The sequence below is a fragment of the Theropithecus gelada genome, chromosome 19, assembly GCF_003255815.1.
Source record: "Theropithecus gelada isolate Dixy chromosome 19, Tgel_1.0, whole genome shotgun sequence".
NCBI classification, from domain to species: Eukaryota; Metazoa; Chordata; class Mammalia; order Primates; family Cercopithecidae; genus Theropithecus; species Theropithecus gelada.
This window is the reverse complement of record NC_037687.1, coordinates 26,978,205-27,001,566: the sequence shown is the minus strand read 5'-3', so window position 1 is coordinate 27,001,566 and position 23,362 is coordinate 26,978,205. Positions and strand designations below refer to the sequence as shown.

Genomic DNA, 23,362 nt, shown 5'->3' with positions numbered 1-23,362 from the left:
CTATGCCTATCCTGGAGTCCCCCAAGAATCTGCCCCTCACTTCTTCCTGGACAGTGGGGCTCCATGGGAGGGTGGGAGGGGGCGCATAGAAGGGAACCGGACGGATGCCATGCACCACCGGGAAATGGCAATCACAACGACCACCTCCGACTGCCACGAGGCTGAAGCACAGATGGGCCCTAATGCAAGTAACAGAAAGCCCGGCTGACAGTGGCTTAACAGGAGGTGATTTTTCTCACAAGCAGCAGCTGGGAGGGCAGGCTCCCCAGAGTGCAACTCTGCAGGCCCTTCCACCTTGGTTATGTCCGGGAAGTGTTCCCACACAACTACCAGGTCGCAGCCGCAGCCCAGAGCACCCTATCCTCTTCCAGAAACCCCAAATCAGGCCGGGTGCGGTGGCTCACGCCTGTAATACCAGCACTTTGGGAGCCCAAGGCAGGTAGATCACCTGAGGTCGGGAGTTCAAGACCAGCCTGGCCAACATGGTGGAACCCCGTCTCTACCAAAAATACAAAAATTAGCCGGGTGTGGTGGCGCACGCCTGTAGTCCCAGCTACTCAGGAGGCTGAGGCAGGATAGTTGCTTGAACCCGGAGGGTAGAGGCTGCAGTGAGCCGAGATCCACCACTGCGCTCCAGCCTGGGCGACAGAGCAAGACTCCATCTCATAAAACAAAAAAACAAGTCAGGCAACTCAGGGAGCCCTGCCTCCACAAACCCCAATCATTCACCCTAGGCTCTGCCCAGCCACCATCCCCTCCCCACCCAGGTCAGAGCCCACTTGGCAGCCTTCCTCCCACCAACAAGAAGCCAATTGCACATGAGAAGTGTCAGTTTAATGAAGCCAGCTTATCAGTAGGGCGGCGGAGTGCACCCGGCCCCTCGCAGGTGTCCCTGGCTCGGTCTAAAGTGCCTGTGCAGAACAAGGCTGCCGGGCGGGGTTAGGAGTCTGCGCCGTCGTCCTCCTCTTCCGGCAGGATCTCCAGGCTGCTGTCGGGCTGCTGAGCTGTGTCCGTGGGGGGCGGCGGGGTGGGCGGGGCCCGGGTGGGCGACAGCGGCAGCGGGGAGGCGGTGGGCGAGGGGCTGTGGGGCTCTGTGGGCGGCGCCAGCCCCAGGATCTCCTGCACGTTGTGGGGCAGCTCCTGGAGGCGCGGGGTGAGGGAAGCCAAAAGCGGAAGGTGAAGGTGAGATGGGGGCGGGGTTCGGGCGGGGGTGCTGCGGGGCGGGCGGGGGACTCACGGGGCAGGCGGTTAGCTGGCGGTGCAGGGCCTCGGCGCGCGTCAGCACGTCCTCCACGCTCAGCTTCATAGTCAGCTCGTTGATGTGCTGCGGGAGGGGGTGGGTCAGGCGCCAGTCAGCACTCAGCCACCTCCGCCCGAGCGCCCACTCTGTGGCTCGTGCTGGGAAACAATGAAGACACACCGGGCTGGCCCTCTGGGGCTCAGAGGCGCGCTGGGCGAGTCATGCTTCTCAGGCCTCTGGGAGCGTTCTGAGCCAGTACTAGGGGAGGGCAGGTCCCCACCCACCTGCCCTGAGGACCTTGCTGGGATCAGGCCCGGGATGGGGCAGGAGGGAAAGCTACGCGGCCCCACCCCCACTGCGCTCCCAGCTAACCAGGCTTTCAATAATCCCACATTGAACACCTGCTCCCCGGAGGTACTGCGGCCCTGGGCAGCGCCCAGCTCAGGGTGGACAGGGCGGGGACGGGCCGGGAGGGAGCCAGAGCCTCACCTTGAGGATCTCATTGGAGCCGAAGCCGGACAGCATGAGGGTGTCCCGCTCCATGTCCAGGATGGCGCAGGCCACCAACAGGTGCAGATTGGGGCCAGGGAGCCCTGTCCACAGCACCTGAGGGTGCGGAAGGGAGGGAGGGGTGATGACCCAGCCTGGGCCTGAGGTCTCACCAGGGCCTGCCCCTCTCCACCCAACCTCCCAGTCTCTCCCGGGGCAGGCGAGCCCAGCCCTTCAGTTCTAGCCCAAACTGGCTGGCCCACCTCCCACAGCCGAAGGACATCCGGGAAGGGGAATTCCCTCTTGAACCAGATGAGCAGCCACCGGAAACAGAAGCAGAGAGAGCCAGAGTCCTGGGAATCTGGGGGATGACATGGAGCCCACTCAGCCTTGCCCAGTGCTGGGACTGAGTTTGAGATGTCATCCTGACTGGAACACCGTCCCCAAGTCTAGACAAGTGACTTATGCCTGGCTTGGGAACCTCGGAGGTGAGACAGAAACAGCTCTGAAGCGGGCCCTGCCCCTTCTTCCTCCCACTCTCCAGAGGAAGTGTGCTATTATACTTCCACATCTGCCATGGACATGGAAGGGAGGCAGGACGCCCAGCACGCCCGAGGAAACAGACCTCAGTGCCCGCTGCTGGTGAGGCCTAAGGAAACTGGCAGTCCTAGATATGATAGCAAAAATTTAAGCTGAGGGCCAGGTGTGATGGCACACTCCTATAACCCCAGCACTTTGGGAGGGCAAGGCGGGTGGATTACCTGAGGTCAGGAGTTCGAGACCAGCCAGGCCAACATGGTGAAACCCCGTCTCTACTAAAAATACAGCCTGGCCAACATGGTGAAACCCCGTCTCTACTAAAAATACAAAAATTAGCTGGGCATGGTGCCACACCCCTGTAATTCCAGCTCCTTGGGAGGCTGAGGCAGGGGAATTGCTTGAACTCAGGCAGCAGAGGTTGCCGTGAGCCAAGATCACGCCACTGCACTCCAGCTTGGGCAACAGAGCGAGACTCCATCTCAAAAAGAAAAAAAAAAAAAATTAAGCTGGTGTCGAACCTTTTTTTCCCCCAAGTTAACTCAAATGAGAATGAGAGCCTGAGCATTCTAACTTTTTAGGAAAGTAACAATGGAGGACAAACTTTCCAGAGCTGTGGAAACAAGCACTGTCCTGAACAAAATTCCACTTCTTGGAAGTGAACCTAAAGATATGACCCAGACCATGCACTGTGATGAAAACCTGCAAAGGACCCGAATCTCCGGCAGGTCAAGTTAAATCAATTCTACCACATCTTGCAGGACACAATGCCGTGCAGTCAAGAAAAGTGATGTTTCCGAAGACTTTCAATGACACAGAGGCATCCTCTGTCCTTGTGCCCTAGGAGGTGACGCTTTTCTATGGCTTAGTTTCCTCATCAGTAAGGTGAGGACAGAGTATCTCAGCTCCCTCCCCCAGGGGTCCCAAAGCGTCGAAGAAACGTCCATGAATAAGTTTAACTTATTATCATCACCATCTGCACTCAAGAAAAATAATGATATCAAACAGCAATTTTAACTTGCTTTTTTCTTTTTTTTTTTGAGACAGAGTCTCGCTTTGTCGTCCAGGCTGGAGTGCAGTGGTGGGACCTCGGCTCAAGTGACTCTCCTGCCTCAGCCTCCCGAGTAGCTGGGATTACAGGCATGCACCACCACGCCCGGCTAATTTTTGTATTTTTAGTAGAAACAGGGTTTCACCATGTTGGCCAGGCTGGTCTCGAACTCCTGACCTCAGGTGATCTGCCCACCTCGGCCTCCCAAAGCACTGGGATTACAAGCATGAACAACCACGCCCAGTCTTACTTATTTTTCTTCATCTTAACTTCCTGCAGTTTTTACATTGACTAAGTAATAAATAATATATACTATAATAATAATAATATATATATACATATATTTTTTTTCTTTTTTTTTTTGAGTTGGGGTTTTGCTCTTGTTGCCTAGGCTGAAGTGCAATGGTGTGATCTTGGCTCACTGCAACCTCCACCTCCCAGGTTCAAGCGATTCTCCTGCCTCAGCCTCCTGAGTAGCTGGAATCAGAGGCGTGTGCCACCAGGCCTGGCTAATTTTGTATTTTTAGTAGAGACAGGGTTTCTCCATGTTGGTCAGGCTGGTATCGAACTCCTGACCTCAAGTGATCCACCTGCCTCTGCCTCCCAAAGTGCTGGGATTACAGGCGTGAGCCACTGTGCCTGGCCGAAAAATAAAAATGTTAAAGCCGGGATGCAGCACCCCCAGCCCCATGGCCCAGAGAACCAGTTTCTGATTCCTGGTTGAAAGTGAGCCACAGCTAGGTGGAGATAAGAAGTGGCAGGAACGCCTAGGTCCTTATTTCTGAAAAATACCCTGCAAGTTAAGCCTAAGGCAAAGCCCAAACAGGATCTAGGTGAGCACGAGGATGGGGTGAGTCAGTGTCCCTGTGTGTCGCATTTGGTGACGTTTTGCTTCAAACCGCAATTCTGCCTCTACGTTCTAGGTTGCGTGGGGATGTTTCTCTTGTTTGGATCAGGACCCAATGTCCAGGACGCCACCTGTGGCTGCTACTACCAGAGAATCTGGTAAGGTCTATGGCCCCACTGTCTCCTGCCCACCCGCCCGAGAGACATACCCAGGAAGTCGCAGAGCTGGGGGTCCAGCACCCTCAGGAGCAGCAGCAGTCGCCCGAGTTGCCGCTTCATAGTCTCCTGGCTCTCTTCAAAGTTCCCTTGCTATGGGACGGAAGGAGGGGGGAAGAGCAGGCCCTGTGAGGTGCCAGGACCTCTGATTGCTCAACAGGCCTGTGTGCCACCCCTGACCCGAGCCTCACCACGAGTTCCATGAAGCCACAGAAACACCAGAAAGCATCCACCTCATTCTGAATGACGTAGAGGATCGGGGAGAGAAGGTCACTCATGCCCTGGACGTAGCCTGGGGGGACACAGAGTCAGGCTGCAGCCAAGCCCACAGCGCTCCCCTGGACAGCCCAGGCCCCGCCCGGCCCCAGGCCTGGCACCCACCGAGGTCGAAGTGGTACATGCAGTAGGTGAGAAGGATGTCGTTCAGCAGCCCCAGCCCCGGGTTCTCGGGACCCTCGTAGAACTTGTTGGTCCTGTCAGTGCGGCTCACGTCTCTCTCTGTGGGGAGCGGGTGCAGGGAGCAAAGGTGAGAAGGGTAGGGGGGCCCATCCCTGCAGGCCACCAGTGCCAGCCCCCACTGCTTCTCCTGCCAGCAGCCCCCAGCCTCGGGGTTCGCTCTTGGGCAGAAGCGGAGCTGGTTCTAGAAACCATCGCTGATGCTCCTGCTGCGAGGTGCGGGCCTCCTGCTCACCAGCTTGCTGTATCCTCCCACAGCAGGGGAAACTGAGGCACAGGGAGGCAGAATCACTTGCCAAGATCTCGAGGCACCGACAGAACTGAGACTGGGCCCCAAGGCAGCCAGGCTCCCCTTCTTTCCCGTCCTGTCCCTGGCCTTGCTCCCACAAGGCCATTCCCCAATGGCCCATGCCGCTTTCCCCCAGATGCCCTCTTCTTGGTCTTGGGGAGGCAGGGGGCTCCCTCTATCTGCCCCTCGCACCCGTGCCTGAGGCCCTCCTGTGGTTCCCTGCTCCCATCCACCCTGAGCGCCACCCCTGACACCGACCGATGAGGCTGCGGTATCCATGCAGGAGTGAGTTTCTCCGCTCCTGCTCAGGGCTCACAGATTTCCACTGCAGCTTCATGCGGAAATACTCATCCCTGAGTGGCAGAGGGAAACAAGATGTGAGGCCACCACTCTCTGCGGCACCCAGAGACCTCCCAGCCTGGCGCCACCTCCCAAGTCAGCCCTGCAGAGCCCCTCCCTGACCACACAGACCCAAGCAAGTCACTTTGTCATTTTTACCACCATCCCTTATGCTTCACCTTCCTGGTATCTCTCACTACATAGCCTTGTGGGTTTTTGGTGAAAATTTGTCACCCCCCACTGGACAGAACACCAGGGACAGGGAACCGTCCAGCACTGCTGCATCCTCAGTGCCTGGCAGGTACATAACCTACACCAGGAATGAGGAGAGATGGGCCCTCCTAGATTATGAAACATGCTGCAAAACTGTGATCATTAAAACAGTATGGCACAGGAACGAAAACTGCAATGGAGACAGGAGACAGACCACACAGGGGCGAGGATGGGTCTGGCTTGATCACTGACGTATTCCACAGGCGCAGGATGGTGCCCAGATACAGCAGGCTCACAACCAGTGTCCACAGAACTTGCCCACTGGTGCCCTAAGAGGCACCAGGTGTCACACCTGGCAGGGCCTCCTGAGGACTCACGTTTTCTTGCGAACGTGGGCCTTGTGCTCCTCAGCTGTGCCTTCCCAGCTGAGGTACCCCAGGAGGAACTTCCATGCCTCACGCCGCAGGCCGGGGCTCAGACCCTGGGGGTGCAGGAGGGCAGGCAGCTCAGTGGGGCCTTGTTCTGGCCCTGCCCCATCCTCCTACCTGCCCTGGCACTTACCCCTGAGAAGATCCGATTCTTCAGCTCGGGTACCTGCTGCAGGCGGCCCTCAGGGCCCACGTGGCGCGCCCACACCTCCTCTGTAACTGGAGGGCCCCGCTCCACGGTTGGCCGAGGCCCCAGCTCCACCTGCAGGTGAAGGGCAAGTGAGCCCGGGGCTCGGTAGGGCAGTGGGGGGACCCAACCCAGCCTCAGTCCATAAGCTCAGGGCGCTTCTTAGCTTGATGAATAACTAACATTCAGGGGCGGGCAGCAGCCTCTTCTGGGGCTCAGCAGCCAAGTCACCCCGCAGTTAGGAGGGGTCCCCCAATAGGAGCGAGCGGGTGCTCATAGTGCCTGGCACAGCCATGAGTGCTTTCCTCATGCATCCCCTGAGAGGGTCCCATTACCGTCCCCATTTTACCAAGGAGGAAATTGAGGCCCAGGGAAATGAAATCATGCGCCCAAGGAGACATGGCCAGAAATAACAGGGAGGGTCCACTCACTACTCACACAGGAAATGACCTCGAACCCAGGCTCGGGCTCATCGTCAGGTGGCGGGGGAAGGTCGGAGGCGGCTCCCTCGGGCTGTGGCTGCAGGGCACCCCGGAAGAAGTTGGTCACTCGGGAGAAGCTGCTGAAGGTGGTGGAGTAGGGATCCTGGAGGAAACGCTGGGGACGAGGCCAAAGAAGTTCACGGCCCGCCCCTTCTCGTCCCTCCCTGCCCACACCCGCCAGGCCTGGTGCCCAGGACACTCACAGATACCACATTGGAGCTGTCCTGGTCAAAGAGCTGCAGGTGGTGGAAGGAGTTGGAGAGGGCAGAGGAGTCGTGGGGGAAGACAAGGTAGAGGCGGGAGTCCTGCGGGGAGCTGGGAGGCGGGAGGTGACGCACATGTGATGCACAGTTAGGGGCCCAGTGTCCCAGGCTGTCTGTGCTCGGCCGACATCCATTCCAGCTGCAGCGTCACAACCACCCCTGGGAATCCCTGATTTCGGGGGATGCTGTTACAGGAGGACCAGAGCTGGAGCCCAGGGGTGGGCGTGTGACTTGGGGCTGGCCAATGAGGGCCTTTCACCTTCTGGTCCACTGTAACTGACTCAGGGACGAGCCAATGAGAGGCAGCTCTGGGATCTTGTTGGAATGGGGGGGGAAGAGGTGCTTTCCATCCAGCGGGGTTGTTAAGCCAGCGATACTGGGGGCTCAGAGAATGACAAACTCAGGGGGAAAAAGGATAACTGTTTCCAACATTTTGGGACCTGGGTCCTGCCTGAAATCAATACTCCCTTTTCATTTTTTGGTTATATGTGCTGGTCAACTCTCTCTGCCTTCCTTTAAATCAGTGTGAGTTGTGTTTCTTTCACAGCCCCGAGGGGTCACGCTGCAGCCATGGAGGAACTGGGCCCGGTTTAAGGCCCAGCACTGGGAGAGAGCTCACCTGGCCAACAGCAGGTAGCGGCTGAGGACGCGGAGCAGGGCGCGGGTGCCCCCGCGGTGGAAGTGCAGTGCGGGCAGGGAGCCTCCAGCCTGGGTCACCAGAACCAGGTAGGCCCAGCTGAGGCCGGGCTTGGAGCGGCGGATGGACTTGAGCTCCCCCAGACTCACTGAGAAGGCCCAGGAGCCCTGGGGGCAGCTGGGCTCTGCACCTGGGGAGATGGCGCTGTGTTGGGGGAGGTATGAGAGGCCAGAGCCGGCCTCATCAACCTCAACCCAGGATGTTCCTTTGGCACAGGCATCTCCTGACGGCCCCGCCACAAGCCATTCCCCTGCGCCTGGCCTCACATTACTTGGAAGCACAAATGAGTGAGATGGGAGGGCAGCCCAGTGGACATGTGCCTTTCCAGAACCTTCCTAGGCACCCCTCAACCTGCAGGGTAAGGGCCCTATTCCTCAACCTGGCACTTGAGGCCCCTCAGGTCTGTCGCCCCTGCCTATCTTACCTCCAACCCTTCTTCACTCAAAATCCCACACTTGAGCTACAATGAAAGGCCAGAGGCTCCCTAAACACACCAGGGCCGCCTGCCTCTGGCTTGCACGGGCTGCTCTCTCTGCCCGAAGAGACAACTCCCAAGAGTCCCTCAGTGCCAAGTTCCAGCATCACCTCTTCCTGGAAGGGCTCTCCATTCCCCAGAGGGTCCGGTGCCTTCTCTGGATGTCCCCTGCACCCTGTGTGACCCCAGGATGGTGCAAATCACCCTGACTGGCTGCATCTACCACCCCACCAGCCTCGAACCTCAGGGGCAGGCCTGGTGTGGGGGCACCCGCAGCCAATCCAGGAGCCCAGCAGGATGAGCAAGGCTGCGACCTCAGAGACACTGGCCATGCTGACCTGGGCTGGGACAGTCCTGTACTCCGCTTCACTTCCTTGCTCCTGGGACTGGAAGGTGGTGACTGGTGGCCTTCTCTTTTTTTTTTTTTTTTTTTTTTTTGAGGCGGAGTCTCGCTCTGTCTCCCAGGCCAGAGTGCAGTGGCCGGATCTCGGCTCACTGCAAGCTCCGCCTCCCGGATTTACGCCATTCTCCTCCCTCAGCCTCCCGAGTAGCTGGGACTACAGGCGCCCGCCACCTCGCCCGGCTAGTTTTTTGTATTTTTTTAGTAGAGACGGGGTTTCACCGTGTTAGCCAGGATGGTCTCGATCTCCTGACCTCGTGATCCGCCCATCTCGGCCTCCCAAAGTGCTGGGATTACAGGCTTGAGCCACAGCGCCCGGCCTGGTGGCCTTCTTGATTGTGAGCAGCAAAGCCTCTGGAGCCATGACCACTGAGGGCAAGATGTGTCCTACCTGGCCCACACGTGCTTCCCAAGGGCCGCACCTCAGCCTACCTCTCGTGGGCTCTGAGTGGCGGGGCTGTGGCCGCACAGTGCTGATGACGGCCCAGTCAGGTTCATAGCCAGGGTCAAAGGTTGGCTCCTCCTCAGAAGCGCAGGAGTCACCCCCACTGGAGTCCTTAGGGGAGGAAAGGAGCAGACAGTAAAGGGCTAGGGATGCAGATCTGAGCCTTGAGGCTACCCTGGAAGATAGTCCCATCGAATAAACAGGGAAATTGAGGCACAAAGAAGCCACAGCAGGCTGGGTGCAGTGGCTCACGCCTGTAATCCCAGCACTTTGGGAGGCTGAGGCGGGCAGATCACCTGAGGTGGGAGTTCGATACCAGCCTGGCTGACATGGTGAAACCCCGTTTCTACTTAAAAAAAAAAAAAATACAAAAAAATTAGCTGGGCGTGGTGGCGCATGCCTGTAATCCCAGCTACTCAGGAGGCTGAGGAAGGAAAATTGCTAGAATCCGAGAGGCGGAGGTTGTAGTGAGCTGAGATTGCGCTGTTGCACTCCAGCCTGGGCAACAAGGGAGGAACTCCGTCTCTTTAAAAAAAAATTAACAAAAAAAAAAAAAGAAAAGAAAAAGAAGGTACAGCACTTGCTTAGGGTCACCCAACGCAACCAGAGAGAGAGCCAGGACTTGGCCCCATGTCTCCCAGTGCGTGGGAAGGTCCATGCTACACAGCAGGTGGCTCTGTAGTCAGACTGTGGAGTGCTTAAAGACAATGTTGGTACTCGCTAGGTAAATACAAAACAAAACCACAGTAAGATACCACTTTGCACTCTTTGAGACAGTGAGACTGTCTTAAAAACAAACAAACAAACAAAAACACTACATTTCCCAGGTTTCTTTGCAGCTGGAATCCAGGACACATGACAAGTTCTACCAACCAGATGCAGGGCAACCTGAAAAGCGGAAATGATGTAATACAACTTCCTTGTGCCTTGGCTGTGTTTCTCAAAAAGTGAGAAATCTATCAGTTTCTCAAAAAATGAGTAAGGGTGAGGGCTTAGGTGGGTCTGCATCTGGCTTATCTCTGGGTCTCAGAGTTGCCCAGGATGGGGTCTAGCCACGGGAAGTCTCAGGAGATATAACGAAGGGAAAGGCAGGAGCAGTGACGAAGTGGGTGAGTAGGCTGTCAGGCCCTGTCCTATGGCACCAGAGGAAATGCCACCTCCCTTCAAGCAAATTGAATCCACATCTTGCACCCTGGGAGGGATCTCCCACGAAGCAAAGGGAGAGAGGAGTCAGCCGTCCCCACGACTGTGTGTCTCATGGTCCCTGCTCTCTTTCCTTGAATGGGCATCCTCTGCCCATTTCACAGAGAGGAGCAAACCAAGGGGCAGAGTACCCAAGCCCAGACAGGGTCACACATGCCCCATGGGTAGCTCTGGGATTGTACACAAGTCCCTCAAATGACTTACAACAGCACGGACCCAGAAGAAAAGTGAGTGGAGAAGGGCAAAGCGGGTGGAGCCTACCTTCTTGGAGAAGAGGATTTGGGTGGAATCTCCAGCCTCCTCTACAGGAGCCCAGTGCAGGAGGACGTCATTGTCCTAGGGGAAGGAGGGAGGCGGGGTTAGAGGCGCTCCCCAAACCACATTCCCAAAACTTTCCGTTGCAAATTTCCAAACTTTCCCAGTTTCTACCCTCGGCCTTTCAAAGTCCCGCCCCTCATTCCAGTTCCCACCCCCAGCCTTCTTCAGGTCCCACTGCCGACCGCCAGACCAAACTCCTACAGTTCCCGCTTGCATCCCAGAGCGCCTGCATCCCGCTCGGAGCGGGTTCGAGCCCTGCTCCCTCCCAACGCACCTTTTCCACGACACGGATAACACCAGCGATGAGGGAGTCTCGGTCCTGATACTTCTTAGCGCTGGTGTGCAGGTACACTCCGCCCTTCTCAAACACCACCTGAGTTGGGGGGAACCAGCAAGGGCTGGGGCCCAAGAGAAGGCGACCAGCGAGGGACCGGCCTGGGGAGCCAATAGGGACAGGCCCAGGGAGGAGCCATCCCCAGGGGGCGGGGCCGGGAGGGCCATTGCCCAAGGACGAAGGCGGGGAGAATGGTCCAGCCCCCGTTCGGATGCTGGCGTGCGTTCCACAGAGGGCAGGGCCCAAGGAGTCGCCTGAGCCGGGGGGCGGGGCCATGAGAGGTTCTTCCCTGGGGCGGTAGACGGGAGGGTGACGGCGCGTTTATAAGAGATCGGAGTTTCTCAAGTGCACTCGCAAGGCCTGAGGGAAGAGCTGATCACCAGACGGGGCGTTTCGCATACACTGAAGCGAGGGAATGCGTCCTCAGTGCTTACCCTGTAGCCGGCTCCTTCCATAGTCGTCGCCGAAGGCCCCACTGCCCCGCCTCCTTCTTTTCCGAGTCAGCCTGTGGTCACTTCCGGAGAAAACAGTTCCCCTCCGGACCGGACAGTGGTAGCGCCCCGACCAGTTCTAGAGAAAGAGTGGGTGAAACCATTTTTCCAGAAGGGGGATATTCCACTGGAACTTCGAGGGTGGATCGGAGTCACGTGGCGCAGACGCTGAAGGTGGAGCCGGCTACGGAGAGTGCGCAGGCGCAGTGTTCTCCCTCTCGCCACGAAGTAAACAAGTGGGAGGGTCTGAGAGCTGCACCACCTGGGGCAAGCACGCCTCGAAACGCCCACTTCCTTCTCCATGTTGTATACTGGAATTGAAGCCAAGGAGGTACCATTTTGCTCGAGGGCATGGCCTAAGCCGGTCGGCTAAGGCCATGTTAATACGGGGGTGTCCCATCTCTCTGCGGTGCGCGACAGCTGGAAGAGCCGAACGGATAAGAGAAGAGGAGGTGAGAGGAGCTGGACACCACAAGAGGCACTGAGGGACTCGGGATAACGGGATGAAGCCGTCAGTGCCCCCAGAAACGAAGCGGCCCCAAACGAATTTCTGAGTCACCGTCGCGAGAAAGCGGGCTGAGCCGCCATTTTGAAGCCTGGCAAACCGAAGCAAGAAATGCTGCCGTGTTGGATCTTTGCCAGCTTTGGTGCTGAATGGGAGCAGGTTGGAGGGAGGGAGAGCCAATGTACACTATGGGCTGATTAGACCGGTTGGCTGCCGTGTTGTTAACGAGCACCGATTTCCTCCACTTTTGTCGAAGAAGTTTATCGTGGGTCAGTGACGTCAGGTCGCTTGCCTTCGTTTGCTGTGGTCATGAGCGAGCTTATGAGGACGGCCATTATTGTTGGGGGCAAATGGAAATGCTCTAGGCGAGAAAGCTGAAGCATTTTTTTCGCCATTTTTTTTATGGGCACGCTGCCGTCGCCATTGCCCACTGGTTCGGATGAAGCCCCTGTGGCCGCCATCTTGATCTCGGGCGGCCCCCGATAAGGGAGGCGGAGTGTGCAGAGAGGAGGCGGGGCAACTACGCGGACGTGACGCAAAGCGCCGCCATGTCTTTTGAGGGCGGCGACGGCGCCGGGCCGGCCATGCTGGCTACGGGCACGTGAGTGGAGGCGGCGTTGTGAACCGCGGTGTGGGGAGGATTTGGCCGTCCTGAGGCAGCGGGGCGCTGGGAGGGCGAGCGGCTCACGGGAGGGGTATGGCCTGCACAGATCAGAGGGCAGAGGTCCGCCAGCGACCCTTTGCTGAGCGCTGGAAGGGGGTCGCTTGTGGGAATCGTCCTGTCAGACCTGAGGCAAATCCTAGACAGCCTCACCTTGCGGTGTCCAGAGCGCCTGGGATCTCTACTTGGGCCGTGGACCACGTCCACGGGGTCGGGGAATGGCTTGGGGGGCCTCGGGGCGCCCCTCGCCCTTCCAAAGGCGGGACTTCCGGTCCTGGCCTCCGCCTGGGCGGGATTTCCTGTTTTCTTCCTAGACCAGTGGGTCCTCCCTGGACCACGGGCGAGGTTGGGAGGTCTCGGGGCAGCTGAACCTGGCCCCAGGCACTCACCCCACCCGTGGCTACCGCGTTCATGCTCGGGTTCCTCACATCTTGGGGTGTGGGCCACTAAAATTTCGACAGGAGGGGTGGTTCCACCCTTCTTCTCCTTAGCTGTTTCCCTCCTCCCCGCATCCAAAGAGGACAGCCACATCGTGCTCCCCCTCCTGTGGGGAACACGTCTCACTTTCGTCTCATCTCTCCCTGATCTTAAACGAAACTTCTCCATCGGGGCGGGTTCTTCCTCCATCTCTCAGCTCCTTGGAGGAAACAGGACCTCCTCTAGAAGCTCAAGGGTAAGGAGGACCGCCAGGTCTTGGCTACTCTCCTGTTGGGTAACATTACAGGTGCCCCTGGACCTTGGCAGAGAGGCCTGTGGAAGTCGCCTGTCGTTTTTGCTCATGTCTCCTGAGTTGGGGGAACCCTCACAACCCACTCACCCTATTTCACTCTCTTCAATCCCGTGGCTCCTCCAAGATTGAGTACAGGCAGGGAGTTTCATCCTGACGTCCTCCTCCGGGACCCCCGCTCCCCCTCTTCTCCGAATGTCATTAGGGGCTGGGGGCCCATGGAAGTGAGAGCCCCAGGCCTAGCACAGCCAGGCAGTTGACTTTGGACCGGCCACTTCTTGCTTCGAGCCTCAGTTTCTTCCTCCATCAGCTAGGAAGGACATGAGGGGTGTGTTTGAGACACTGGGTACCCCCCAGTTCATTGGGTTTTGGAGGCTGGGCAGTCAGCGGTTTCAGCCCCACTTGTGCCCTGTGTAGCTGTGTGCTTTCTTGCCAGTGTCCTAAGCTCTCTGAGCCTCACTTTTCCATCTAGATTATAATATCTGCCCTCCTAAAGGCAGGCAGGATGGCGGTCAGGATTTAGAGCAGGCCCTGGATCTAGACTGTCAGAGTCCAGGTCCCAGCCCTGCCTCTTCCAGTTGTGGGACCGGACTCTTCAAGATGCTGACTGTCCCTGGGCCTGAGTTTGCAACTGTAAAATGGAGTGAACTGTAACTAAAACTCCTGCCTCATAGCGTAGGTGAAAGGGTGGGATGAGAAGGTTGATCCCATCTTGGGTCGTTGCGTGGCTTCTGGGAAGTGGTGGATAAACCTCTTACTTCCCTCGGGGCTTTGAACTCCCTGAGTGAGTCAGATGGGAGGTGAGATGCCAGGTGTGGAACCCCAGCACTGAATAGGTGCTCAGCAAACACCGACATCTATGATCGTGAGTCATAAAGGGCCTGCAAATTTCATTCAAACTCCAGACTCCCTGCTCCCTTCACCCTGGTGGGCTGGACCACAGCTGTGCCTGAATCCCTGCAGTGGCAGTGTGCTCACTGCCTCCCCAAGGAGCCTCTTCCACAGCCCAGCAGCTCTGGCTCAACCACTCTGGTTAATGGGGAAGAAAATGAGGCACAGAGAGGGCCAGTGAGCTGTCCAAGGTCACACAGCAGGTTTGAGACAGAGTCAGGGCAAGGACCCGGCCCCCCTACCCTCGCTCTTCTCACCCGGTAAGGAGACGCACCCTGCATTGTCTGCTTAGGGCCAACCTGTCCTGTGAATACAAATCCCTGACCTTGGGAGAATTCACAGTCTGATGCAGGAGGCAGCCAGGGTACAGCTGTCACAAGCTCTGGTGACATGAGTGCTCATGGAGGAAGCCCACAGCATCAGATGGGCTCCGGAAGGCATCTGATGCACCCTGGGGGATGAGGGACGACAGAGGACCTGCCCGAACAGTCTTGTAGGAAAAAGCCACGTGGATTTCCCAGCACAGAGAGCAGCACCAGCACCATTTCTTACCTTTGTTCAGCTCTGGCTCTCGCTGAGGCCTCAGTCATGGAACCAGCCAGTTCCCTCTGGAAGGAAGTGTGCTGGGAAGGTGGCCACTCTGATGTTGTGGGACCCCCCAGGGAGGGGACTGGCTGGATCTAGGGGTGAGGGAAAGTTTCTTCCGCCCTAGGATGAGTGAAAGGTTGGTGGGGAACAGAGCATCCAGGTCAGGGACCACGTTTTCTGAAGGCCTTGGGCCTGAGAGGCTCTGGAAGGCCATGGAGGCAGGATAGCCGGGGAGCTGGCGTTGGCCAGAACACGCAGAGCCTCCAGGGGCAGGCTGAAGGCTGAGACCCTGTCCTGAGGACTATGGCGAGGGGTAGCATCAGCTCTGGGTGCAGAAGGAACCCCCTGGGCCTTGTGCAGGACACTCTGGATGGGATGGCTGGGCGATGGAGCAGGGTGGCATCACCCATCAGATTCAACGCAAGCCCCATTTGGAGTTCTAAATTTTCTAGACACCATGTTAAAAGAGTAAAAAAAGCAAATGAAATTCTTCTTCTTCGTTTTTTTTTTTGAAATAGAGACGGGGTCTCAACATGTTGCCTAGGCTGGCCTCGAACTCCTGGGCTCAGTGATCTGCCTGCCTCGGCCTCCCAAAGTGTTGGGGTTGCAGACCTGAGCCACCGTGCCCGGCTCATTCTGCTTTTTTGTACTCAGTCTTCAGAACCCGGTGCAGGTTTTACTGTGAGAGGCATCTCTGCTGGGACCCCCTGACTTTCCAGTACTCCCTGCTCACGTGGCTGGTGGCTCACACAGAGGCCAGGGCAGGGCCAAAGGGGAAGGAGGAATGGGCTGGGGCAGAGGACGTCGCCAGGGTCTGGGCCTGCGAGGGCTGGATGGTGAGAATCCTGGGGAGTAGGGGATTTGGGGAGGACACGCAGCACCGCTGGGACAAGGTGGGTGGAGGGGGGTGAGTGCCATCCACAGGACGGGCAGACACCCTGAGTGGGTGGCAATGGTGTAGGCAGCCAAACCTCAGCCCCCTCTGTCGTGCTCTGGCCCGCAGGGCGCGGATGGCATCGGGGCGCCCCGAGGAGCTGTGGGAGGCCGTGGTGGGGGCCGCTGAGCGCTTCCGGGCCCGGACTGGCACGGAGCTGGTGCTGCTGACCGCAGCCCCGCCGCCACCACCCCGCCCGGGCCCCTGTGCCTACGCTGCCCATGGCCGAGGAGCCCTGGCGGAGGCAGCACGTCGCTGCCTGCACGACATCGCGCTGGCCCACAGGGCTGCCGCTGCTGCTCGGCCTCCTGCGCCCCCACCAGCACCACAGCCACCCAGCCCCACGCCCAGCCCACCCCGGCCTACCCTGGCCAGGGAGGACAACGAGGAGGAAGAGGATGAGCCTACAGAGACAGAGACCTCTGGGGAGCAGCTGGGCGTCAGTGATAATGGAGGTGAGAGGGCAGGGGTAGGGGCTGATGCGGCCCAGTGCTTGATGAGGTGCCTGCAGGAGGCTTTGTGGGGGTGACCTGCTTAGTCCTGAGTACTTCCACGCAAGTGCAGTCTCAGGACCCCGGAGCCAGACAGGCTTGCCTGGGGCTTGCTGTGTGATCTAAAGCCAGTCCCTTCCCTGCTCTGAGCCAGCTCTGTGCTGGGAGTGGTGGGCACAGGGACACACAGCAGGCTCGGGCTTTTTTCTCAAGGGCCTCCCGGTCTAGCCAAGGAATTGGAGTCCCAGTGCGGGGTTGGGAGGCTCTGGAGCAGGACATGGGTAGAACCAGAGTTGTTTCCACAAGGCCTGGGAGGCCACGATAGGAATTAAAGAGTTGTCCAGGATGCAGCCAACATCTGAGGAAGCCAGGGAGGGAGCAAGCAACTGTTTTGGGGGGGGGAATTTGGGGGTTGGGCACTTCCCGGAGGCTGGGCTGTAACACTAGGGCTTTGAGGAGTTAGTAGGAGTTTGATCAGTAACTAGGAGGTCCTCGTTTGTTGTTATTACAAATGGCCAGCCTGCTCACCTTGCTAGAGAAAACCCGCATAGGGTGAAGGGCAGGCATCCTGAGTTCAAATCCTGGTGGTATCCATTAGTAGCCATGGGACCTCGGGCAAGTGACTTAACCTCTCTGGGCCTCCAGGTCTCCATTTGTGAAACAGAGGTCATAGTCATCCCATATTTCTCTCAGTCTGTATTTTGAGTCACATTGTCCCAAACAGATCATAGAGGTTTCACGTTAGCAGCCCGTTGTGTGCAGCTGAGAAGGTGACAGATCCATAGAAACTGAGTGTGTTTCTGCCGATGACCAGGCAGGCTGCTAGAGGAAGCTGTTTTTGAGGTGAAGGAAGAGGGTCTCAGAAGCCGCAGGGAGGTGGAGGTGGTGGCTGTGGCGGTGGCGGTGGCTGAGGAGGAGGGCACACGGAGCATGCTAGGGCCTCTAACTGGCCCGGGCCTCTGACTCATGCCATCCACAGGGCTCTTCGTGATGGATGAGGACGCCACCCTCCAGGACCTTCCTCCCTTCTGTGAGTCGGACCCCGAGAGTACAGACGGTGAGTGTCCCAGGCTGTTCCCCTCCCTACCTGGGGGCAGGCGGCTGGCACAAAGGCAGTGACAGAAGCTGAAATCCACCCTCTCTTTCAGATGGCAGCCTGAGTGAGGAGACCCCCGCTGGCCCCCCAACCTGCTCAGTGCCCCCGGCCTCAGCCCTACCCACACAGCAGTACGCCAAGTCCCTGCCTGTGTCTGTGCCCGTCTGGGGCTTCAAGGAGAAGAGGACAGAGGCGCGGTCATCAGATGAGGAGAATGGGCCGGTGAGGGGCAAATGTGGGGAGGTAGGGAGGGCAGCTGGAAGGGCTCTGAGCCGCCTCCTCCAGGAAGCCCTCCGGCGTGGATGCCACTTTCCACTCATAAGCTAACTGAATCCTTCCCTCAACCTCAAGAGGCGAGTTCTTGGACCTGAGCCTTGCAGTTTTAACAATTGCAGCCTTACCATGTGTCCTAGTGCCTTATAGAGAAGGCCTCTCCTTTCCAGGAGCACCTCTATAGAACACCTGCTCTGGGCAAGGCACAGGTATTCTGGCATGCCCTCCAGTGGGGAAACTGAGGCTTGGAGGGTTTAGGTCACCTCCCATCCCCACCCCGCACATTCCTGGCCCTTTGCAGAATTTGTCCCACCCCCTGGTCTCCTGTTCATCCCTTGTAGTGACCCCTGTTTGAAGCTCCTGGGCTGGGCTGGCCTTCACTGAGCCTTCCTGAAGCAGAGGGGAAACTGAGGCAGAGGGGACATGTGACTTCCTTGAGAGGCAGAGCTGGGACTGGAACCCAGCTGCGTTTCAGGAAGGAGCTGTGGGCTTTGAGGGAGGAGGCCTGGGTCCCCACAGTTCCCCCTCAGGCCTCAGTGTCCTCATGTGCAAACCAGCAGTCCTCATGTGCAGACCAGAAACAGGGCCTGGTGCAGCCAGGGTCCTCCTGCTGCTGATGTCTGTGCTGGTGACTCATGGCAACACAGTTAATTGAACGCTCTGGCCTCCAGAGTGTTGTGCCCAGGAGCTGGTCTCCCACTGGGCTCAGATCCAGTTCCCGATCTGGGTCTCCGGGTCCCATCCTGCGAGGGGACAGGCCCAGCTCAGGGTGACGGGGGCTGTAGTAGAGGCAGTACTAGGTGCCGGAGCTGCAGGCAGAATGACAGGACCGCTCCTTGGTGGGGGCTGACACAGGGAGGGATCTTTTCTGTAGCGCAGTGGCCACATGATAAAGCAGTAACAGCTGATTATCTCAGTCCTCACAGAGACCCTGTTATCCGCTCCCATTTTTCAGAAGGGGATACTGAGGCCTAGGGAAGCAAAACCTCTTGCTCACAGCTAGTCAGCAGTAGAGGTCTGATTGGAACATGACTGAAATCCCAGCCCAGGTCCTCAGCCTTGAGAGGGTGCACGCAGCCTTAATAGATAGCAGACAACAGCATTTCCATGTGTAGGAAGCAATGTCCCAGGCCAAGAAGGGGAGGGAGAGGGGCAGGAAGGCTTCGTGGAGGAGGTGTCTGAACCGGGTAGAACGGTTCCTACGCGGAGCAAGATGGGAAGGGCATTGCTGGCAGTGGGCATCGCAGGGCACAACTGGCAGGGCGGGGACGTGCTAGGAGTGGGCTTGGAGCCAGGGTGCACCCCTGGGCTGCGTGTGGGTGTAGGGGGCGTGCCCTGCCGGCGCTGACCTCGCCCCGTCGTCGTCCCCCCGCCCCGCAGCCCTCTTCGCCCGACCTGGACCGTATCGCGGCAAGCATGCGCGCGCTGGTGCTGAGAGAGGCCGAGGACACCCAGGTCTTCGGAGACCTGCCACGGCCGCGGCTTAACACCAGCGACTTCCAGAAGCTGAAGCGGAAATACTGAGGCCCAGGGAGGGAGCGTCCCGGGCCTCATCCGCCCCGTCCCACACTACGCCCCCGCCCCACTCCCGGGGCCCGCCAATCTGAGGCCGATCCGGGACCCGCCTCCTTGCGTTCCCGTTCCCAGGATTGAGCCGTCTCTGCCAATCCACGTCGCCCTTCCAGCCCATGACCTCCCGCGCCGAGGAGCGGGATCTGTCCCGTTTCCCGATTGGGTCTGTCGCCTCTCTCCGCCTAGCGACAGATTTCTTCTATTAAGGGATTGGCTCGCTCAGTTATAAGCGCTAAATGGGTCAATTCCGTTGTTTTTCGCCTAGCGACAAGGGCTTTGCTCGCACGTCATTGGCTCCATCCCCTAGTCGGTGGGCAGCTCTTATTTTTGATTGGCTCGAATCCCTTAAAGGGCTTGACCAGTCTCCGCATAGTCATCGTCCGCTTTTCCTGAGTTCTCCCACCTGATTGGCTCCAGCTTCCTGTGGGGGCGTGGCCAAGCCCTCCTGTTCCCAGAATTGGCCTGGGGCCTTCAATTTACATTCTTTACACTACGGGGGCTGGGGTCGTTGCCTCTGGCACCCCCTTTCATTGGTTCCATCCATCCCCACAACAGCCTGCCAATCGAAGCCCGTCCCTGCATCCAGGATGGTACCAGCTCCCGCCCCTCGCCCCCCACCTCCACAGGTGCCTTAAAGGGCCCTCGTCCACCCAAGGTGGGGGGCAGGGGCCCTCACTCTCCGGCCCTGGTGTAGGGGAGAGAGTGAGGGGTTGGGGGATTGGCAGTTGGGAAGGGCGCTCTGAGATTAAAGAGTTTTACCTCTGACAGATAAATGTGTGGTGTGTTGTGAGTGTTCATTCAACATTTTCTGAAACCGAATGGCAACGTCTGATTATCAGTGAACAGCTGGGGGTTGGAATGACTGTGTCCATTTTATTTATTTATTTTTGAGACAGGGTCCCACTCTCGCTCAGGTTCAAGTGATTCTCCTGCCTCAACCTCCCGAGTAGCTGGGATTACGCGCCACTGCCGCCCGGATAATTTTTGTATTTTCAGTAGAAACAGGGTTTCACCATGTTGGCCAGGCTGGTCTCGAACTCCTGACCTCAAATGATCTACCCGCCTGGGCCTCCCAAAGTGCTGGGATTACAGGAGTCAGCCACCGCACCTGGCTCTGTGCCCATTTTATACATATGAAGACAAGAGGTTCATGGGGTGGAGGAGAGCATTCCAGTCTTGTGTGACCATGGACCCCAATCTTGGGGTGATGGTTGGAGCCAGAGGCCACATATTCACCAGCAAAGCCAGGAACTCCAGCCGGGAGTCTTCTATTTTAAAAGGACTGCAGCAGCTGGGCTTGGTGCCTCACACCTATAAGGCCAACATGCTGGGAGGCCAAGGCGGGAGGATCACAGGACGCCAGGAGGTCGAGATCAGCCTGGGCAGCACAGTGAGACCCCTTCTCCAAAAAAAAAAAAAAAAAGGCTGGAGGTTAGAAAGCAGGTGGAAACCACCTTCGAAATTAGGACCAGGTAAACGTAATCTCCCACCAGACCACTACCGGAAGAATGCTAACACTAAATAAGATTTAAACGGGGCTTACTACCACCCAAACATTTTTTAAAGCTTTTGTGACGTGTTAGCGCCTTTAATCATCATGGTAACCCCACGAAGTGGAAAGGATCATCCCCTTTATAGATGAGGAAACTAAAACATGGAGGGTAATACCAAAGAAGGATTTAGGGGCGCTGTCGTGGGCGGAGGTTTCCTTGACTGACAATGACCATCAGATGGGAAAAAAAGCTTCCTCCCTGGGATGAAAATTAGAAGTCAAGTTAGAAAGAGGCAAATCTGCTAACGAAGGATCCAGTCCCCGCTACCGGTCTGAGCCTCGCGTTGCAGCAAGACGTGAAGGTCAGGGCTGTGGAGGGACCCTAGGGAAAGTGGGTCGGGCAAGGGGCGTGACTGCTGTGGGAGGAACCCAGGCCCCGCCCCCCTCGAGGGCACGAGTCATTTCCGTCCGCCGAAGAACCGAGCGCCGCCGGCCGTGTTGCAAGCGGGGCGCCTCGGGCAGGACCTCCCTGGTCGGAAGTGGCCGTGAGCCAGAGCAGCGGTCCCGGGTGAGTACAGGGCGGGGCGGGGGCATGTGCGAGGCTATCTGCCTGTGCCTTGGGAAGTGGGGATTCCAACTCGCGGGGATGGAGCACGCGTTGTCGCCTGGGAAACGGCGCGACCCGCGGCAGGCGAGGGGGTGGGACTTCCGGAGCAGTTAATGATGGGGAAAGTTCTAGTGGAGGTGGGAAGAAGTGGGACTTCCTGTAGCAAACTGGAGCTGTGCGCCACTCAAGCCCGTTTACCTGCTCCCCAGGCTGGCACCCAGGATGGGCGAGGTGGAGGCCCCGGGCCGCTTGTGGCTCGAGAGCCCCCCTGGGGGAGCGCCTCCCATCTTCCTGCCCTCGGACGGGCAAGCCCTGGTCCTGGGCAGGGGACCCCTGACCCAGGTCACGGACCGGAAGTGCTCCAGGACTCAAGGTGGGCGGGGCCTGAGCTGGAGGGGGTGTGGCCTGTTGCAAAAGTGAGAACAATCCAGAGGGACGCTTGGCTGCTACGCGGGATTGCGTGGTGCCGGCAGCCCCGAAGTCAGAAGGTGCTCTGTAGGGCGCACAGGAAGAGAAAGTTTGTGCTTGATTTAGAATTAGCTAGATCCTTTGGGGGAGAGGGGATCGAGCCAATTTCGGGAGGATGTTCACTGCGCGGATGGTACTCAGGCCATCTGGAAATCCAGAAACAGGCAACGACCCTTGTCAAGAGAAAAATTATCCTATGGAGAAAAATAAATGTCACTAGGTTGGGATGGATGGTAACAGGCTAAGTCCCGGACCTGTATCTAGCCACATTTTTTGTAAAGGAGGAAACCAATTCTATAGAGAAAAGTACCTCCCTGTCCCTTACAAGGAAGGACCAGTGTCAGGCAATCCTAGTGCCACCATCTGGCTACTACATGTCAAGGAGCCAATCCCGTGTAGAAATAAACTGCCTCTGACTCCCTCCGGAATGGATGCTATAGCCTGAAGCAGGCCACACTCCCCAGAAATGAGGGAACCAATCACACAAGGATGCAAATCCTGACTCCATCCCTCCTATCCTCAGTGGAACTGGTCGCAGATCCTGAGACCCGGACAGTGGCAGTGAAACAGGTATCAGTACCTCTGCAAGGGGCAGCAAGGCCTGGGGATGGGATTTGGGGAGGAATTGCAAGCCATCAGTGAAGTGGTACATTAGGAAAATCTGATTGGGGCCGGGCGTTGTGGCTCAAGCCTGTAATCCCAGCACTTTGGGAGGCCGAGGCGGGCAGATCGCTTGAACCCAGGAGTTCGAGACCAGCCTGAGCGACATGGTGAAACCTGTCTCTATAAAAAATTAGCGGGCCCCGTCTCTACTAAAAATACAAAAAACTAGCCGGGCGTGGTGGTGGGCGCCTGTAGTCTCAGCTACTTGGGAGGCTGAGGCGGGAGAATGGCGTGAACCCGGGAGGCGGAGCTTGCAGTGAGCCGAGACCACGCCACTGCACTCCAGCCTGGGAGACACAGCGAGACTCCGTCTCAAAAAAAAAAAAAAAAAAAAAAATTAGCGGGGATGGTGGCGCGTCCTTGTAGTTCCAGCTATTCGAGAGGATCCCTTGAGCCCAGTAGGTCTAGGGTGCAGTGAGCAGTGATCACCACACTGTACTTCAGCCTGGGTGACAGCGAGAACCTGCCTCAAAAAAGAAAAGAAAAAATATGGCTAGGAGAGAAGGGGGTGTGTCCAGTAAAGAAAGAAGTGTTGCCTGTTTCAGTGGGGTGGATACCTGTCCAAGCCCTTAGAAATTGGACAAGGAGGCCAGGCGCGGTGGCTCACGCCTGTAATCCCAGCACTTTTGAAGGCTTAGGCGGGCGAATCACCTGAGATCAGGAGTTTGTGACCAGCCTGGCCAACATGGCGAAAACCCATCTCTACTAAAAATACAAAAATTAGCCGGGCATGGTGGCGGGTGCCTGTAATCCCAGCTACTCGGGTGACTGAGGCAGGAGAATCGTTTGAACCCGGGAGGCAGAGGTTGCAGTGAGCCGAGATTGCACCACTGCACTCCAGCCTGGGCGACAAAACAAGATTCTGTCTAAAGAAAGGGAGGGAGGGGGCCGGGCGCGGTGGCTCAAGCCTGTAATCCCAGCACTTTGGGAGGCCGAGACGGGCGGATCACGAGGTCAGGAGATCGAGACCATCCTGGCTAACACGGTGAAACCCC

The 23,362-nt window shown here is 57.8% G+C and overlaps 3 protein-coding genes across 10 annotated transcripts in view; 2 read left to right on the top strand and 1 right to left on the bottom strand.

The window, feature by feature from the left end:
• Positions 1 to 812: 812 nt before the first annotated feature.
• TBC1D17 (TBC1 domain family member 17) lies at positions 813 to 11,663 on the bottom strand. Of its 4 annotated transcripts, XM_025367374.1 has the most exons (17): positions 11,343 to 11,663; positions 10,849 to 10,947; positions 10,518 to 10,592; positions 9,041 to 9,164; positions 7,656 to 7,863; positions 6,977 to 7,088; positions 6,730 to 6,888; positions 6,238 to 6,366; positions 6,054 to 6,157; positions 5,383 to 5,477; positions 4,761 to 4,877; positions 4,571 to 4,671; positions 4,373 to 4,472; positions 1,993 to 2,090; positions 1,730 to 1,846; positions 1,238 to 1,324; positions 813 to 1,140 (listed from the first exon to the last, which is right to left on the bottom strand). In XM_025367374.1, exons 1-17 carry the CDS (start codon positions 11,361 to 11,363, stop codon positions 940 to 942), a joined length of 1,947 nt encoding a protein of 648 aa, XP_025223159.1. In that variant the 5' UTR covers positions 11,364 to 11,663; the 3' UTR covers positions 813 to 939. The 4 variants fall into 4 exon arrangements, 3 of the variants coding, with proteins under 3 accessions (XP_025223159.1, XP_025223160.1, XP_025223158.1); XM_025367375.1 differs by lacking the exon at positions 10,849 to 10,947; XM_025367373.1 differs by lacking the exon at positions 11,343 to 11,663 and having other exon boundaries at positions 816 to 1,140; positions 10,849 to 11,192.
• On the top strand, positions 10,734 to 19,902 carry AKT1S1 (AKT1 substrate 1). 4 transcript variants are annotated; one of them, XM_025367397.1, is made up of 5 exons: positions 10,734 to 10,920; positions 15,775 to 16,160; positions 17,176 to 17,253; positions 17,345 to 17,514; positions 18,946 to 19,902. In XM_025367397.1, the coding sequence occupies exons 2-5, from the start codon at positions 15,782 to 15,784 to the stop codon at positions 19,087 to 19,089; spliced, it is 771 nt and encodes a 256-aa protein (XP_025223182.1). In that variant the 5' UTR covers positions 10,734 to 10,920; positions 15,775 to 15,781; the 3' UTR covers positions 19,090 to 19,902. The 4 variants fall into 4 exon arrangements, with proteins under 4 accessions (XP_025223182.1, XP_025223180.1, XP_025223179.1 ...); XM_025367395.1 differs by lacking the exon at positions 10,734 to 10,920 and adding an exon at positions 11,733 to 11,851; XM_025367394.1 differs by lacking the exon at positions 10,734 to 10,920 and adding an exon at positions 11,811 to 12,505.
• A 1,181-nt stretch (positions 19,903 to 21,083) lies between these two features.
• Positions 21,084 to 23,362, top strand: part of PNKP (polynucleotide kinase 3'-phosphatase) — a 6,913-nt gene continuing 4,634 nt past the window's right edge. The window contains exons 1-3 of one of the 2 annotated variants that reach the window (XM_025366621.1): positions 21,084 to 21,197; positions 21,446 to 21,609; positions 22,228 to 22,274. In XM_025366621.1, the coding sequence (XP_025222406.1) occupies positions 21,459 to 21,609; positions 22,228 to 22,274 (198 nt within the window). In that variant the 5' untranslated portion in view covers positions 21,084 to 21,197; positions 21,446 to 21,458. Of the gene's footprint in view, positions 21,610 to 22,144; positions 22,275 to 23,362 lie in introns of both variants that reach the window. The other variant, XM_025366620.1, reaches the window with a different exon arrangement.